Source organism: Fundulus heteroclitus, chromosome 10 (assembly GCF_011125445.2).
Source record: "Fundulus heteroclitus isolate FHET01 chromosome 10, MU-UCD_Fhet_4.1, whole genome shotgun sequence".
Classification (NCBI taxonomy): Eukaryota; Metazoa; Chordata; class Actinopteri; order Cyprinodontiformes; family Fundulidae; genus Fundulus; species Fundulus heteroclitus.
Genome location: NC_046370.1, coordinates 7708018 through 7721481, shown reverse-complemented (window position 1 = coordinate 7721481; position 13464 = coordinate 7708018). Strand labels below are relative to the sequence as shown.

Below are 13464 nucleotides of genomic sequence, written 5' to 3'. Positions count from 1 at the left end.
TGAAACATGCATAAATCCTAAATAGCGTTTCTAATTTTTTAAACGCAGGATTAAGCATTAAAAGTGAGTATAAGGTTTATCAGGTAAGAAAATACTTTATTTTACTAATAGCATCATCAGCATCTTACATTTGTCTTAATCAGGAAGAGCAGATATCACGTCAGATTCCGTCTCAATAATTTAACTTCCCAGCAGAGCAGAGTTGCTTCGAAGTGAAGAGAGATCAGAAGAGGTTAAAATGTCCATCCGAGAGCGATCACAGAATTTTTTCGTGTTTTCAAGTACAGTTTTTGTCACAAGCAGCCGTTCTGAGCGTTTCCCCCGGAGAACTGGCTAATCCTGGCGGTAGTTGTGGTAATGGAGGGGGAGGTGGGGGTGGGTTTTTGAGCAGATTGTGCAGGGGATGCGTTTGCGTGGTGCGGTGTATGGTGCAGCAACGCACAGCTCAAGGGGAGACCTCAGACCCCGGTCATTGGGCTGTTGGTGTCCGTCAAGCTAATAAGAGCTAGCGTTAGCTTATGTCGTCCGGGAGGTTTAATACTGAACTGTTGCAGATACAGGAGCTCTACTGACCTTGCTACGTTGCTCTCAAGGATCAAGACATTGTATATTTTGACAATCATCCCTACTATATACCCTATTTGGTATCACTGTTATTGGTGTACAAAAAGGTGTACTTAAAATATATCAACAAACGACGCCAGCCCGGCGGCAGAGGGGCTTATAATACAGTCGGGGAAAGCAAGCAGACCCAGAGCGCTTTTAAATCCATGGCTACAGTGTCAGTTTGTTAGGTCTCCAAGCTACAGCAATCAGACATTTCTCCTTACGTCCTATTCATCATTGCATAAGTCACTACTTTAATCTGCATTTCATAAACTTACATTCAAGCGGAAGATTTCGCTGTAACTACGTTTGTCTCGTATCTCTTTTGTGTTGTCTATTGATGTCTCAGTTCTGTGTTCCAAACGTAACGCCATCATTCCTCACCATCTTTTGGGCCATGTTACAGTGATGCTTTTTTTTTATACATATTTCTTCATTTTGGACATGGAATAGCTGTTGTGAGCTAAAAGCCTAAATCCACGTGAAAATGATGTAGAAATGCTGACATATGCCTTTTAAATTAACAGAAAACAGTGTGTACCTTGGAATAAAACAACATTAAAGATTTAAATGAAAGGTACGAACGGGTTTTCAACTGACTTAAACATCAAAGAGTATTTAAAAAGCAAAACATTTCTCAACTTTAACCACATTTAATTAGCAGGTCTCCTTCAAACACCACAGCAGTTGTGCATAATGCCTGATACTTTGGTTTTAAAAGGCCTGGAGAGAAAATGTCACATTACTGCTGCTGCAGAACCAGTTTCAGCACCTGGACTGAATTTGGTGCATCAGAGAGCCTGCTCGTCCTTAACTTCCTCTCTGTCAGCTCTGCCACCAGAAGACTAAAGAGCTCACTATTTTTCAACACCGAAGTCCCTGGTACACTCAAGAGCCGCCGACTCCTGAATAACTATGATTTTAGCTAAGGCAGACCCGGTCCTGCCAGGCGGACATAGTCGGGGCGGAGGCCTGAGTAGAAATAGCCCTCAGTCATAAACATCCTCCTGAAGGGCCAATAATGGCAGCTCATCAGAGAGGCTGTTTATCCCATATGTCAGCTGCAGTAGTGCCACGCTGCTTGCTGCAGCATTTTGCCATGCAATGCAAACAAAGGATCAAGTTTTAAAAAACATTAAATCCCAATTTAAAGTGCCTAGCAAAAAGTATTCATATCCATTTAACCTTTCTACATTTTGTTGTGTTACAAACACAAACTTTAATGTATTTTAATGTAACCTTAGGAGACCAACAAGAAGTACTACAAAATTAGAAAGAGGAAGAGAAATGATGGGTTTTTTACAAGTAAAAGTCTGAAAAATGTTATCCACAGCACTATTGGTGTCACTTCTTTTACTCTTACTTCCTGAAATCTGCTAAAAACAACTAGCCTCAGATGCCACACAGTGCATTTTAATTTCCGTACAAATACAGATATTCTGTAAAGGTCTTAAGAGGTTTACTAGAAACTACAACGAAAGAGCACCCCAGACAGTTCTGGGATCAAGATGTGGAGAAGTTTAAAGTTAAATAAGGTTATAAAACAATATCCAAAGCTTTTAATATCTCACAAACATGTCTACAGTGAATCGTGGTGTGGTGACAGCATATAAAGACGAATTTCTCCGGGTGTTACAGGGAAGATGATCAGAGTTCATGTTAGGATGGATGATACAAATACTGGACAATAGTAAAAGTGACATGTTAAAGGTCAGGGGTTCACCTTTCAGAAGGAAAACAACCATAAACATACCACCAGAGCAACAATAGAATGGTTTAGATCAAACCATATTAATTTGCTAATTGCCCAGATCTAAATCCAAATGACTCAAGGCTTGAGAACTGTTGTTCACAGTCTCTATCTCCATAGCTGGCAAACATACACCTCAATCACTTACAGCTGTGATCATAAAAATGTTTTTATGTGTTGACTAATTACAAATGCATGACAGACTTATTCAGATACCATTTCTGAAAAATGTAGAAAAACCAAATACCAGTTTTTTTTCCACTTCACAATAATGCAAAACTCTTTGGCTCTAACATAAAATAAATAATAAAAAAAACACACCAACTTTTGTAGTTGTAACATGATAAACTCTAATAAAGTTCAGGGACTAAGAATATTTATGCACGTGGAACTTAGTTCACTTTGCGTTTGTGAGATTACAAAGTTGCAAACTCGTGAAAGTATCTGCCAGCGGTACTGGCACTCAAATCTAGTGATGACACGGTCAAGAGTAAGACCGTGGAAAACACAACCTCCTGCCAGCCAACCAGTGTCGCCCCATTCAGGCCTGCTCCATTTAAATTCATACGGTGTCCCAACTTCGCTGTAGCTACGTCTTAACACAAAAGGGTCTGCTTGCAGACAGGAAGGAGCTTGCAGCTGCAGGATGCATCTGTTGTTGGCCCAGAGGAAGGATGCGGAGCACTCTTCATTCAAGACTTTTGCAGGGGTTCGAGCGAGAGCCATGTGTATCACTTTGTGACACATACATAGATCTTACAACACCACATCCCATACCAAGGTTGAGCAGAACGCCGCAAGCGTGGTTGCAAAACCCACAAAACATGTCACAATCCACTTGTTGTGCAACATCGGTCATCAAATTAAAAAGGATCCCGCCGGTCTCCATGGAGGTGACTTAGTCAGTCTGCCAATGTTAAATCTGAACAGCCCGACAGACGGGAGCAGAAACCACCCAGAAATCAGATCACAACTAATCCATTACGAAATCGGGACAGGAAAAGAAACGCAAGTAAGTATGTGCACCGTTTTTCCAAACGCACAACCCATGACGATGCAATTAATGCTAAACAACGGGAAGAGCCTGCAGCTTAACTCGGTGGCATGGCGAAGCGAGAGGGAGAGCGTGCACACCTTCACAGGAAATCCTCAGCACTATTCTCTGAAGCTTCCCCTCTACAGCTGTACGCCTGTATACCCAATGAGGTTAGGGGTTACGCACAAGCGTGGCTCTGCAGGACACGGCAAGTTCCTGAGCTTCAAAATAACCGAGATCTGCCTGGAAATGAGCTCAACGCTTTTCCTCTGCAAATGCTCTTTGTTTTTGTTTTTTTCCTTTAACTGGTTTTACTCTTTGTGCACTTCTATGGCAACTTGCAGCCGTGGAGTTCATCTTTGTCTACAAAACAAAGAAATGAGCTCAGAGAGAGGAAGCAAGCAAGGCAGTGCGCATTGTTCAACTTGCAAATCTGATCTAAACATGTGAAAGTCACTTTCCACTGCGTGATCAAATCAGTGCACGAACCAGCGAGGGAAAAAAAGCCTTTCGCTTGAGAATGATGCTGCAGAAGTGCGACATAAATCAAATGAATAAATCTGCATTTTTCTAAAAAAAAAAAAAAGACCAAGTGCTTCTATTTTTAAAACCCCCCCGTGCCTGTAATTGATTCTATGTCAGGATGGCAATTTCAGCCCTCTGATTTCAAGGCTGCAGTAAAATGCGGCTTCGTTTTTTTTTTTTCCCTCCCAGCCACAGTGTCTGCCCGCCGGACCAACCGACAGGGCTTTCCATCTGTCACACCCGCCTGCAGCGGTGAGGTTTCACACAGATTTTTTTACCCTAACCTGGGCGACAGCAAACTAATTTTGACCACCAGATGAAATCAACAGTGCGCCCAATCTTGTAGAAGAAGTGAAGAGCGATTTTTCGTTCCATCTCAAGCCGTTGCAAGATTCGTTTAGCAGAAATCAAACTAACACGTCGTAAATCGTCCTCAGACCCAGCCGACAGACGTCTACGGCAGAAAGCCGGGCGTCGGAACGGAGAGGCATCCCAACTGTACCTGACATCCAGCTGCTCGCTCCACCCTCTGAGCGCTTCGCGAGTGTAGCGCAGCAGGCTGAGAGCAAACTGACAGCGCTCGCAGGCGGCGGACGACCGGTCTCAGTCGCGAGTCGTCGCTGGCATCTCTCTCTCTCCGGTGAACTGCGAGGCGGTCCGTCTCTGCCTCTGCCCGCCGATCAAACTACAGCAGGCGGCAGTCTCCGCATTGTTAGGGTCCCCTTACAAAGCAAGTCCAACAGAAGCGTCCTTCACTGAGGAGGACAGATCCCTGTCGGGTGAGGGTGAGGAGGGGGGGCGGCCGGGGGGGAGGGTGATTGTCGCACAACTCTTGTTAGACGTCCTAGGTGTGCAGAGGTATGCTCGGCTTCTTGGCTGTCTGTCACTTTTTGCCTCCCCTGTGTGCGCGAGGTGCAAAGCTGCCCGTGCATGACCGGGTTTGTGTATGTGTGTAAGGAGAGGATGTGGAGGCGGGTCCAGAGAGGCTTACTCATCACCCAGTTCGCCGCCGGAGCCCCCACCCCCCCGCCCGGCACTGCTGCACCTTTCGCGCACATGGCAGCTCTTCACACGTAGAACTGAAGCGTTGCCATCACATCAGGCGGTTAACCCTCGCTGACACAGCGCAACATCAACTCTGCCAGGGGGGCTTGACAACTACTAACGAGAGCGCGCGGATGACATCACACGAGCCTAATTCACTCCGAAGCTCTAATTACTCCATTCATTAGCGGCCAACACATGGCATGCTGAAGACAAACAGGCTTACAGCTGGGCAAATATCTTGGCTTTAAGCCTGAGCTTCAGCTGCAAACGGCTGTCTGACGTACCTGTATTTCTAATCCTAAAAACCCCAGACCACTTCTTTATGCTAATGCGCAGACGAAAACCACACACTAGACAAATGACGGAGCCTTGCCAAAGTATTCGAGAACTTTTTTTTCCCACATTTACCCTCATTGCAAACACAAAGTTCTATTTACTTTAGTGGGGGATTTTAGATGACAGACCAACACAAAGCAGCGTATAGCTGATGTCGACATGGTTTCTTGCGTAGCATCTTTAGCTCCCCCGGGGAAACAGTTTGTAGGATATTTACTTTCAGCCGGTAATAGTTTGGAATATGCATCTATTTGCACATCTAGAGACTAAACTTTGCAAATTACCTCAGTCTCAAACAGCTTAGTTGGATATTATCTGTGCACAACAACTCTTATGTCTTGCCATATAGAACTGGGTTCTGGATTTTTACCTAAGCCATTCCAAAACATGAATACGCTTTGATTATAGCTCTGGCTGTCTGTTCAGGGTTGTTGTCCTGCTGAAAGGTGAACCTCCAGTCTTGAGTCTTTTAAACCCCTCTTACAGGTTTTTTTCCAGGACTGCCCTGTATTTACATCTTTCCATTACCTCTGACCAGTTCCTCAGTCCCTGATAAGGAAAGGATCCATAAAACACCACTAAATCTGATGCGTTCTTGGCCTTCAAAATGTTGATTTTTTTTTCCCCCTTCTCAGAGCCTCAGAGGCCTTCAAAGAGCAGCTGCATTTTTTACAAAGATTAAATGAAGCACAGATGGACTCGTCTTCTACGCTGTTGTCTTCTAAAGGCACTCGGTGCACTAAGGCTCCATAATGTTACAAAAAAGGCATTAAGATGTGATTGTTGGATAGAGATTGGTTGAAAATAATCCACATTTTGTTCGCTCTTCTTCCCCCCCCATCACCACATTGTCTCTACAACTATCCCTCCATTAAATATTCCATCCAATTGCAATATTACACACTATTGCTATTGTGATGACGATCACCACTGGACCCAACTTGCAGCTCTAGCTGCACTGGATTATATTTTAGGGCGTAAGCCCAACAATAGGCACGCCGCACTTTTGAGATGTGTTTGTCAATTTGAAAACCCTGCATCCCTTTTTCTTCCAATCCACAATTATCCACCACTTTGTGCTGATCGCTCACTTAAAATCCCAATTCTCCACACTGACGTTTGACGGCATGCAACAAAAAAAAAGATGCAAGTTGCTTGTGCAAGGCACCGGATCTGGAAAGGACAAATAAAACTCTGTATTTAACGCATGCAATTTCTCTGAGCAAATGAAACAAGCCAACAACATCCTGGTTCTCTAACGGGGAGCAGCCTGTGACAATGCTTTTTTTTCAAATGCGACCCACGATCAACGGCCCGCCGAAGGATAACGGCCGCAGTAGGTTCGTTTGCCGGGGCACGCGAGCAATTTCCGAGACATGGGATGCAGAAATCTGCTGCTGCCACACCTGTTCCTTCCTTCCTGCGAGCGCTGTGAGCCAACACTCTGAAGTTCTTGCAGCACCATTAAAAGTGAAACCACACCCTCCCATCGCCTGCCAAAACCTCAGTACCTGAATGAGTCGGCTGGAGGAGAGAGGTGCGATAAACAGTTTCATTCACAGAAACGACTTTATATGTAAAGCGTTTTTTTTTTTTTTTATAAACAAAAAGTCTCAGAGTGCAACAGGATAAAACAGCGCAAAATAAATAATGAGCTGAATTAACTGAAATATGGTTTGATGAAACGGGTGCGTTCGGACAGCTTCACTTCCCTTCCATGCTGGAAACAAGGAGGAAACAGAAGGAGGATGTTCTTTGACGGATTAAGTAAAACATCCTCTGTTTCATCTCCCACACGGAGAGGCTGTGCAAGCCTTGTATCACCTGACGTGTGCCAAATATTTCTCCGTCCTGGTCTGTGTCATACTCAAAAAATGAGTGTGTTTATAGTGAAGCGCTGCGCAACAGGAAACAGGAGGCGATAACCCAGGAAAGTCTTTCCACCTGTTCCAAAAGGTCAGCGCTCGCAGGCAATCAAGGCTCAACGAAAGATTTAGATCGCTGATATTTTACACAGTTGCATTATTGTTCGTCAACGGCAGAAGGAGTTGAAAGGAAGATGACCCCACAGCTCCGGGGAGGAGCAAAGGGTAATCACAGAGATGCAAAAGGCGCATGTAGTCGGCCTGTAAACTATTCTCCCAAGTGCATCAATGAAATGTGACACCTTGTGGTGGAAACAACCCACTGCATTGCACAATGCCTGCAACTCTCAGGAGATTTGTTATGACAATTAGTTTTTTTCCAGTCATTCTTTTTAAGTCAGTCGGGTAGAGCTTAAGATATACAAAACAACAAAATTGATCAGTTCCAATTAAGTAACCTGGACGTTTCTGGGACACAACCTGGAATGGTTTAAATTGACCTTCTCCCAAACAAGATGCATTGTCCTACCTTGACATTTTATTTTATTTTTTTTACTTGTTGTGACGCTGCAGCCATAAGATTATAAAGTATTTTACCTGTATAGTAAGGCATATTGTGGAGGTGGAAGAAAAAAAAAATTAACAAAAATCAGAAAAGTATGCCGTTTCACTGCAATTGCAGCCACAAGTTTTTTTGGGTTGTATCTACAACTATTCAGATTCATTTTTCTTTGCAAAGTAGCTCAATCTCTGTCATATTGGATGGAGAGCGTCTGTCAATAGCAATTTTAAAGTCTTTCCAAAGATTCTGAAATGGATTTAGCACTAACTTTGACTTTTCCGTTCTAACACATGATTCATGACTATCATTTAAAGCTATAGTTGGTAATCCTGTTCAGAAACAAATTTATTTTACTGGGCAAAATCATCCTTCCATCCTGAAAGTAGGGAATATATTATGCATTCAGAAAAAAAGAGGTTAAAAAAATGTTGACCTCGGTGGGAGCTGCAGGTCTGTAAAAACTCTGACCAATCCATGGTCTTTGCAACCGAAGAGCTGTGATTGGTCAGAGTTTTGTTCCTGCTCTCACCCCCCTCTGTCCCTCACGGTCCGGGGGTATCGCATTATTTATTGGTTTTCCCACATGTCATCCTTCTGACGCTCTAACGTAACACCAGTGTTACGTTAGAGCTAGCAAGCGGTTAGTTTCCGCTTGCTAGCTGCGCATGCGCACCTCTAGTGTTTATGTATCCGGTTAGCTCAGCGGTTAGCTTCGGTGTTAGCCGTTCATTGTAGCTCCAGTGGTCTCACTGTAGACTTTGAACATGGCCGAGAGTCACAAAAAGTGAACTGCGTTCATGTTTATGAGAGGAGGAAGGCCTCAGTAGAACGTAATCAGACCAAAGTGGATTTGGGAGTTTTTTTTCCCCCCACGATCCCCCTGAAGAACAAGGTTAGATGGTCTTGCGCATGCGCAGTTATTCAAAAACCAGAAAAATAGCCTGGCTGTATGTTTGGGATCATTTCGCTGCTGGAAGGGGAACCTCTACCCCAGTCTCCAATCTTTTGCAGCCTCTAACAGTTCTTTTTTTGTTTTTTCCCCCTGTATTGACCTGGGGGTCAATACTAAGATAGGCTTAAGATAGGCTTTATTGATCTCACATTGGAGAAATTCACACTAAATCACCTCCATCCATCTTTACGTCAACTCTGAGCAGCCTTCATGTCAGTGCCGAGGGAACGCATCCCCACAGCAAGATGTCACCACCGCCATATTTCACTGTGAGCATGGTATCATCAGGAGTGCAAGCACCATTCGTTTCCCAACACACAATATTTACCGTGTTGACCAAGAAGCGGATTTTTGGTTTCATCAAAGACCTTCTTCTACAACTTTGCATGTTCCCCAGTGAAGTATATGCTAAAAGCCACAAACATAAAAGGTTTTTCTTTCAACGATGCCTTTCTTCAGGACACTCTTCCTTCAAGGCTAGATTTCTAGACGCACTACAACTAATAGTTACTTTCACAACAGTTTCTCCAACCTGAGCATCTCTGCAGCTTTTTCCCCCAGTTACTCTTATCTGGTTCTTTAATCATTGCTCTCCTCCCCCCTGCCTGTCAGGTTTAGGTGGACAGCCATGTCTTGGTAGATTTGCAACTGTCCCATAGTTTTTGTTTTTCTTTTCTATTCTCAAATTATGGTTTAAGCAGCGCCCCGAGACTATCCCAAGATTTACCGGTCTGATTTAAAACTCCCCACAGCTTTATTGACGACCTGTCTGCCATGTTCCTTGATTTTCATGACGCGGTTTGCTCCCTGATGTTCTCTCACAAACCTCCAAGGCCTTCACAGAAAAAGCAGTGTTTACACAGGGACTAAACTAATGCTTACACGAGGTGGGCTCCATTCCACCCAGAAATCAACTGATTGCACTGGATTCTATGGAGGGGCATCAGGGTAAAAAGGGTCTGAATGTAAGCGCAGGCTAAATGTTTCATATTTGTATTTGTTTGAAAAGCATGATCGAGGGGTATGAAAACTTTTCCGAATCACTGTAGTTACCGTTACCAGGGAGTAAAAAAATAAAACTACGGCAGCACTTCCCAGCTGAAAAAAAAAAAGTCCCCTTTTGCAACGCTCCATCTGGGAGGAGTAAATCCTCTCTTGTAGCTCTCTTATCAAGATAAACGAATTGTTTTTGAGCCCAGTCGTTTATTACCCTGGCCGTTCACTCACTGGGGGAGTTTCGTGCTCTCACTCTTGATTAATGGTGATATTTACAGCTTGATCTGGGCTCACACGCTGAAAAGTGCCAGTTTCTGTGTTCTGCCCCCGGGGACCTAGGGTAAAGTGATATTCCCAGAGCCCAGAGAGAGAGAGAGAGAGGGAGAGTCAGAGAGAATGTCCCAGCTGGCTGGGGCCCCAGTAAAATACATCAAAGGGCATTGTGTTCTTTGTCTTACTTCACTGGGGTCCTCTCATACCTATAGTGTCACATTTCTTCAGTGATGATCATAAATATGTGGGCCACATGACTACGTCTAAAATATCTTTTATTGATACAGAATAGAATTAAATCCAGCGCAATGAAGGGGATGAATATATTCCTCCATCTATGAGCTGTTGAAAACACTTTGTATGATGATTATATAAAAGAGTAGCATAAATTAGTGCAGGTGATGTTTAGGTTCCAGATACTTATAGGTAAGCGTTTTCACTGGGAAAAGGGAACTAAGAGTAAGTAGAATTTTCTTGAAATGAGCTAAATAAGACTATATGGAATTAGTATTTTTAGCCCTAAAATAAGATCATTAGATATCCTGCACTTGAAATAAGATGATGGAGATGAATTGTTCTTATTTTAAGTGCAAAAAATCATATTCATTGAGTGTATTTTTCCTTGATTTGAGCAGGTAAATAAGACTATTTGCCAATAGAATACGATTTTTTTTGCACTTAAAATAAGAACAATTCATCTCCATCATCTTATTTCAGGTGCATGGTATCTAATTATCTTATTTTAGGGGTAAAAATACTAATTGCATTGCAAATAGTCTTATTTACTTGCTCAAATCAAGGAAAAATACACTAATTTCAGTAAAATTTTACTTACTTTTAGTTCCCTTTTGCCGTGTAGGCGCACATCGTTGCAAATGGTTTCATTTCTTCTTTGTTATTATCATTATTATTATTATTATTATTATTATTATTATTAAAACAACAAATGCTCCTGTTGCACGTGGCTCTAACATGATCAGAGGCGATGCACAATACACTTCAAGCATTGAGAGCAGTGTGGGGGGGGGGGAGATGCCAAGCACATGTATGCCTCCATCAGCCTGGAGAGGGGGGAAAAATGTACTCCGTAGAAGGAAAAACACGCTTTGCTTCTGCAGAATTCATGAAGCACAAACTAGGCGCTTAAGTATAGAAGTTACGGGGCTTCCAGTGGAGTCCAAGCATCCAAAAAAAAAAAAAAAACAGGGGGAGAAAATGTTCAACTTTTAAGTCTGCCATTGCAACAAGAGCACGGTAAACTTTAAAGCGACTCACCATTTCAGCAGCGCTCAGTCGGTGGAAAAGCGTCCAGGCGAAACATACTTTCTTCCTGAAGTTTATATAGCCTATTTAAAAAATAATGCAGCATACGCTTTGTATCCTCGACAGAAAAACGAACTAACTCCGGGTTAGTTTAGTTTTTTTTCTCTGTCCTATCTGGAGAATTTAACGAGGAAAAGGATTTCGCTGCGGACTCTGGCCGACGGCGCATGCGCGGGCTGGGGCTATCCACAGACGCTCTCTCAGCTAGTCATTATGAACACAGAAACCGGGCACAGAATAAACGAGCAGCATGTTTTTTTATATATATACGTGGAGACAAATATTTAAACCGGATCAGATTTATTGCATCCTGTTTGATTGTGCTACAATTGACTTTATCTCAATATTTTCATCTTCAATCTTGATATAGATACTCGCCCCTCAAGCTGAAATATGGTGTTCCCATGATCTAAATTCACATATTTCTACCAGTCTATTTATTTTTGCACACCCAGATAAGGGCGAATTCATCACACACACACACACACACACGCTGACTCCCTGGCCACTTTATTAGGTACACCTTCAATAGGATCTGGTTAGGATCTGGTTACTTTGGAAGCCACTACTATGCAGTAAAGTTGTCATATTAAAGAATGTCGTTTGAGATGTTTGGAGATGTTTGGAGATGTGACATTGTGCATTATCCTGCTGGAAGCAGTAATGAGAACATGGGCACACTATGTTTGTTAGGGATGGGTATGGTCAACAACAATATTCAGCTAGGCTTTGGTGTTTGAAACAATGCTCAACTGTTACTAAGGGGCCCAAAGTGTATCAAAGAAAATAAGCTCCACACCTTTGTACTACCACATACCAAAACTGCTGACGCAAGCCAGGATGGATCCATGATTTCATGTTGTTTAGGTCAAATTCTGACCCATGCCATCTGAACGTAAGAGATGAAACCAAGACAGCTTTATCTGGCAGCATTTTCCAATCCATTACTGTCCAATTTTGATGAGGCTGTGTGGATTGTTGCCTCGTTTCCCAGCTCTTAGCTGACAGGACTGATACACTTTTTGGTGTTCTGCAGCTGTAGCCCATCCGCACCAAGATTCAGAGATGGTATTCGGTATAACGTGGTTGTAAAAAAAAAAAGTGTTCATTTGAGCTACTGTTGTCTTTCTATCATCTCAACCCAGTCTCCCCATTCTCTTCTGACTCCTACTTCAACAATTTTAATTTCTTTTACATTTTCATCCACACAGCTGCCACTCACTGCATGACTTCTCATTTTTCAGCTGTTTCTGAAATACTCAGGGTAGCCCTTTCAGATACCAATAACAGCTGACACATGTAAACACATTTTCTTTGCCCAGTTTGAAATTCAGCAATCTGTCTTCGCCATATATAGTGGCCTCCAATTAATTGGTGCCAAGCGATTGGCTGATTCACTAAATTGTTTTAAAAAGTTATTAAACAGGTGTACCTCCTAAACTGGTTAGTGAGTGTTTCTCAAAATGGTATTCCAGCTGGAGTATGGCTAGAGAACAGAAACTCATCAAATCGTCTCCACAATTAAGCTCATGGTCAAAGACTCCCATGATTTCAAGGCCAACCTGAGGTATAAGCAAACCATGCAGTTAATCGGGGCTTCTTGTTGCCCTAGAGGCCCCAAAAGATCTTAGATTGAAACATGACACATGGAGAAATTTAGACACGCAAACTTCAGTGGTGAAGTTAGCGGACGATACCACTGTGGTGGGTCTCATCTCCAACAATGATGAGACCCACTACAGTGATGAGGTTCGCAGTCTGACACAGTGGTGCACCAGGAACAACCTGATCCTGAACACCAGCAAGACCGAGGAGGTAATGATAGACTACAGGAGGTCCAGGAAGACTGAACACGGTCCTTTTTTATATACGGAGTGCTCTCCTGGACTGTGAACACCTCACACTTGGTGAAGAAGGCCCAACAACGACTCTTCTTCCTCAGAAAATTGAAACAGATTGGACTTTCCACTACACTGCTAAAAACTTTTACATTCCTACCATAGAAAGTATTTTATGTCTCAGCATGGCATGATATGGGAGCTGCGCAATGAAGGAGAGGAAGGACTCAACACGGGTAGTGAGGACAGTGCATGGGATGCCGTCTACAGGATTTGGACTCAGTTTATGGAGCATGACTCCAGAGAAGGAGTCCCCCCCCCCCCCCCCCCCCCCCCCCCCGGCAATGCATTTTTT

At 43.2% G+C, this 13464-nt stretch overlaps 1 protein-coding gene across 4 annotated transcripts in view; it reads right to left on the bottom strand.

Annotated features, from left to right (window-relative positions):
- Window positions 1–11448, bottom strand: part of pald1a (phosphatase domain containing paladin 1a) — a 73997-nt gene extending 62549 nt beyond the window's left edge. For 2 of the 4 annotated variants that reach the window (XM_012853858.3, XM_012853873.3), the window contains exon 1: window positions 11224–11448. Coding sequence is in view for 1 of the 4 variants with exons in the window: in XM_021311346.2 (XP_021167021.2) it covers window positions 4420–4426 (7 nt within the window). In the remaining 3 variants the exon portion in view is untranslated. Of the gene's footprint in view, window positions 1–4419; window positions 4849–11223 lie in introns of those variants that run through there. The other 2 variants (XM_021311346.2, XM_012853863.3) reach the window with 2 other exon arrangements.
- Window positions 11449–13464: the final 2016 nt, after the last annotated feature.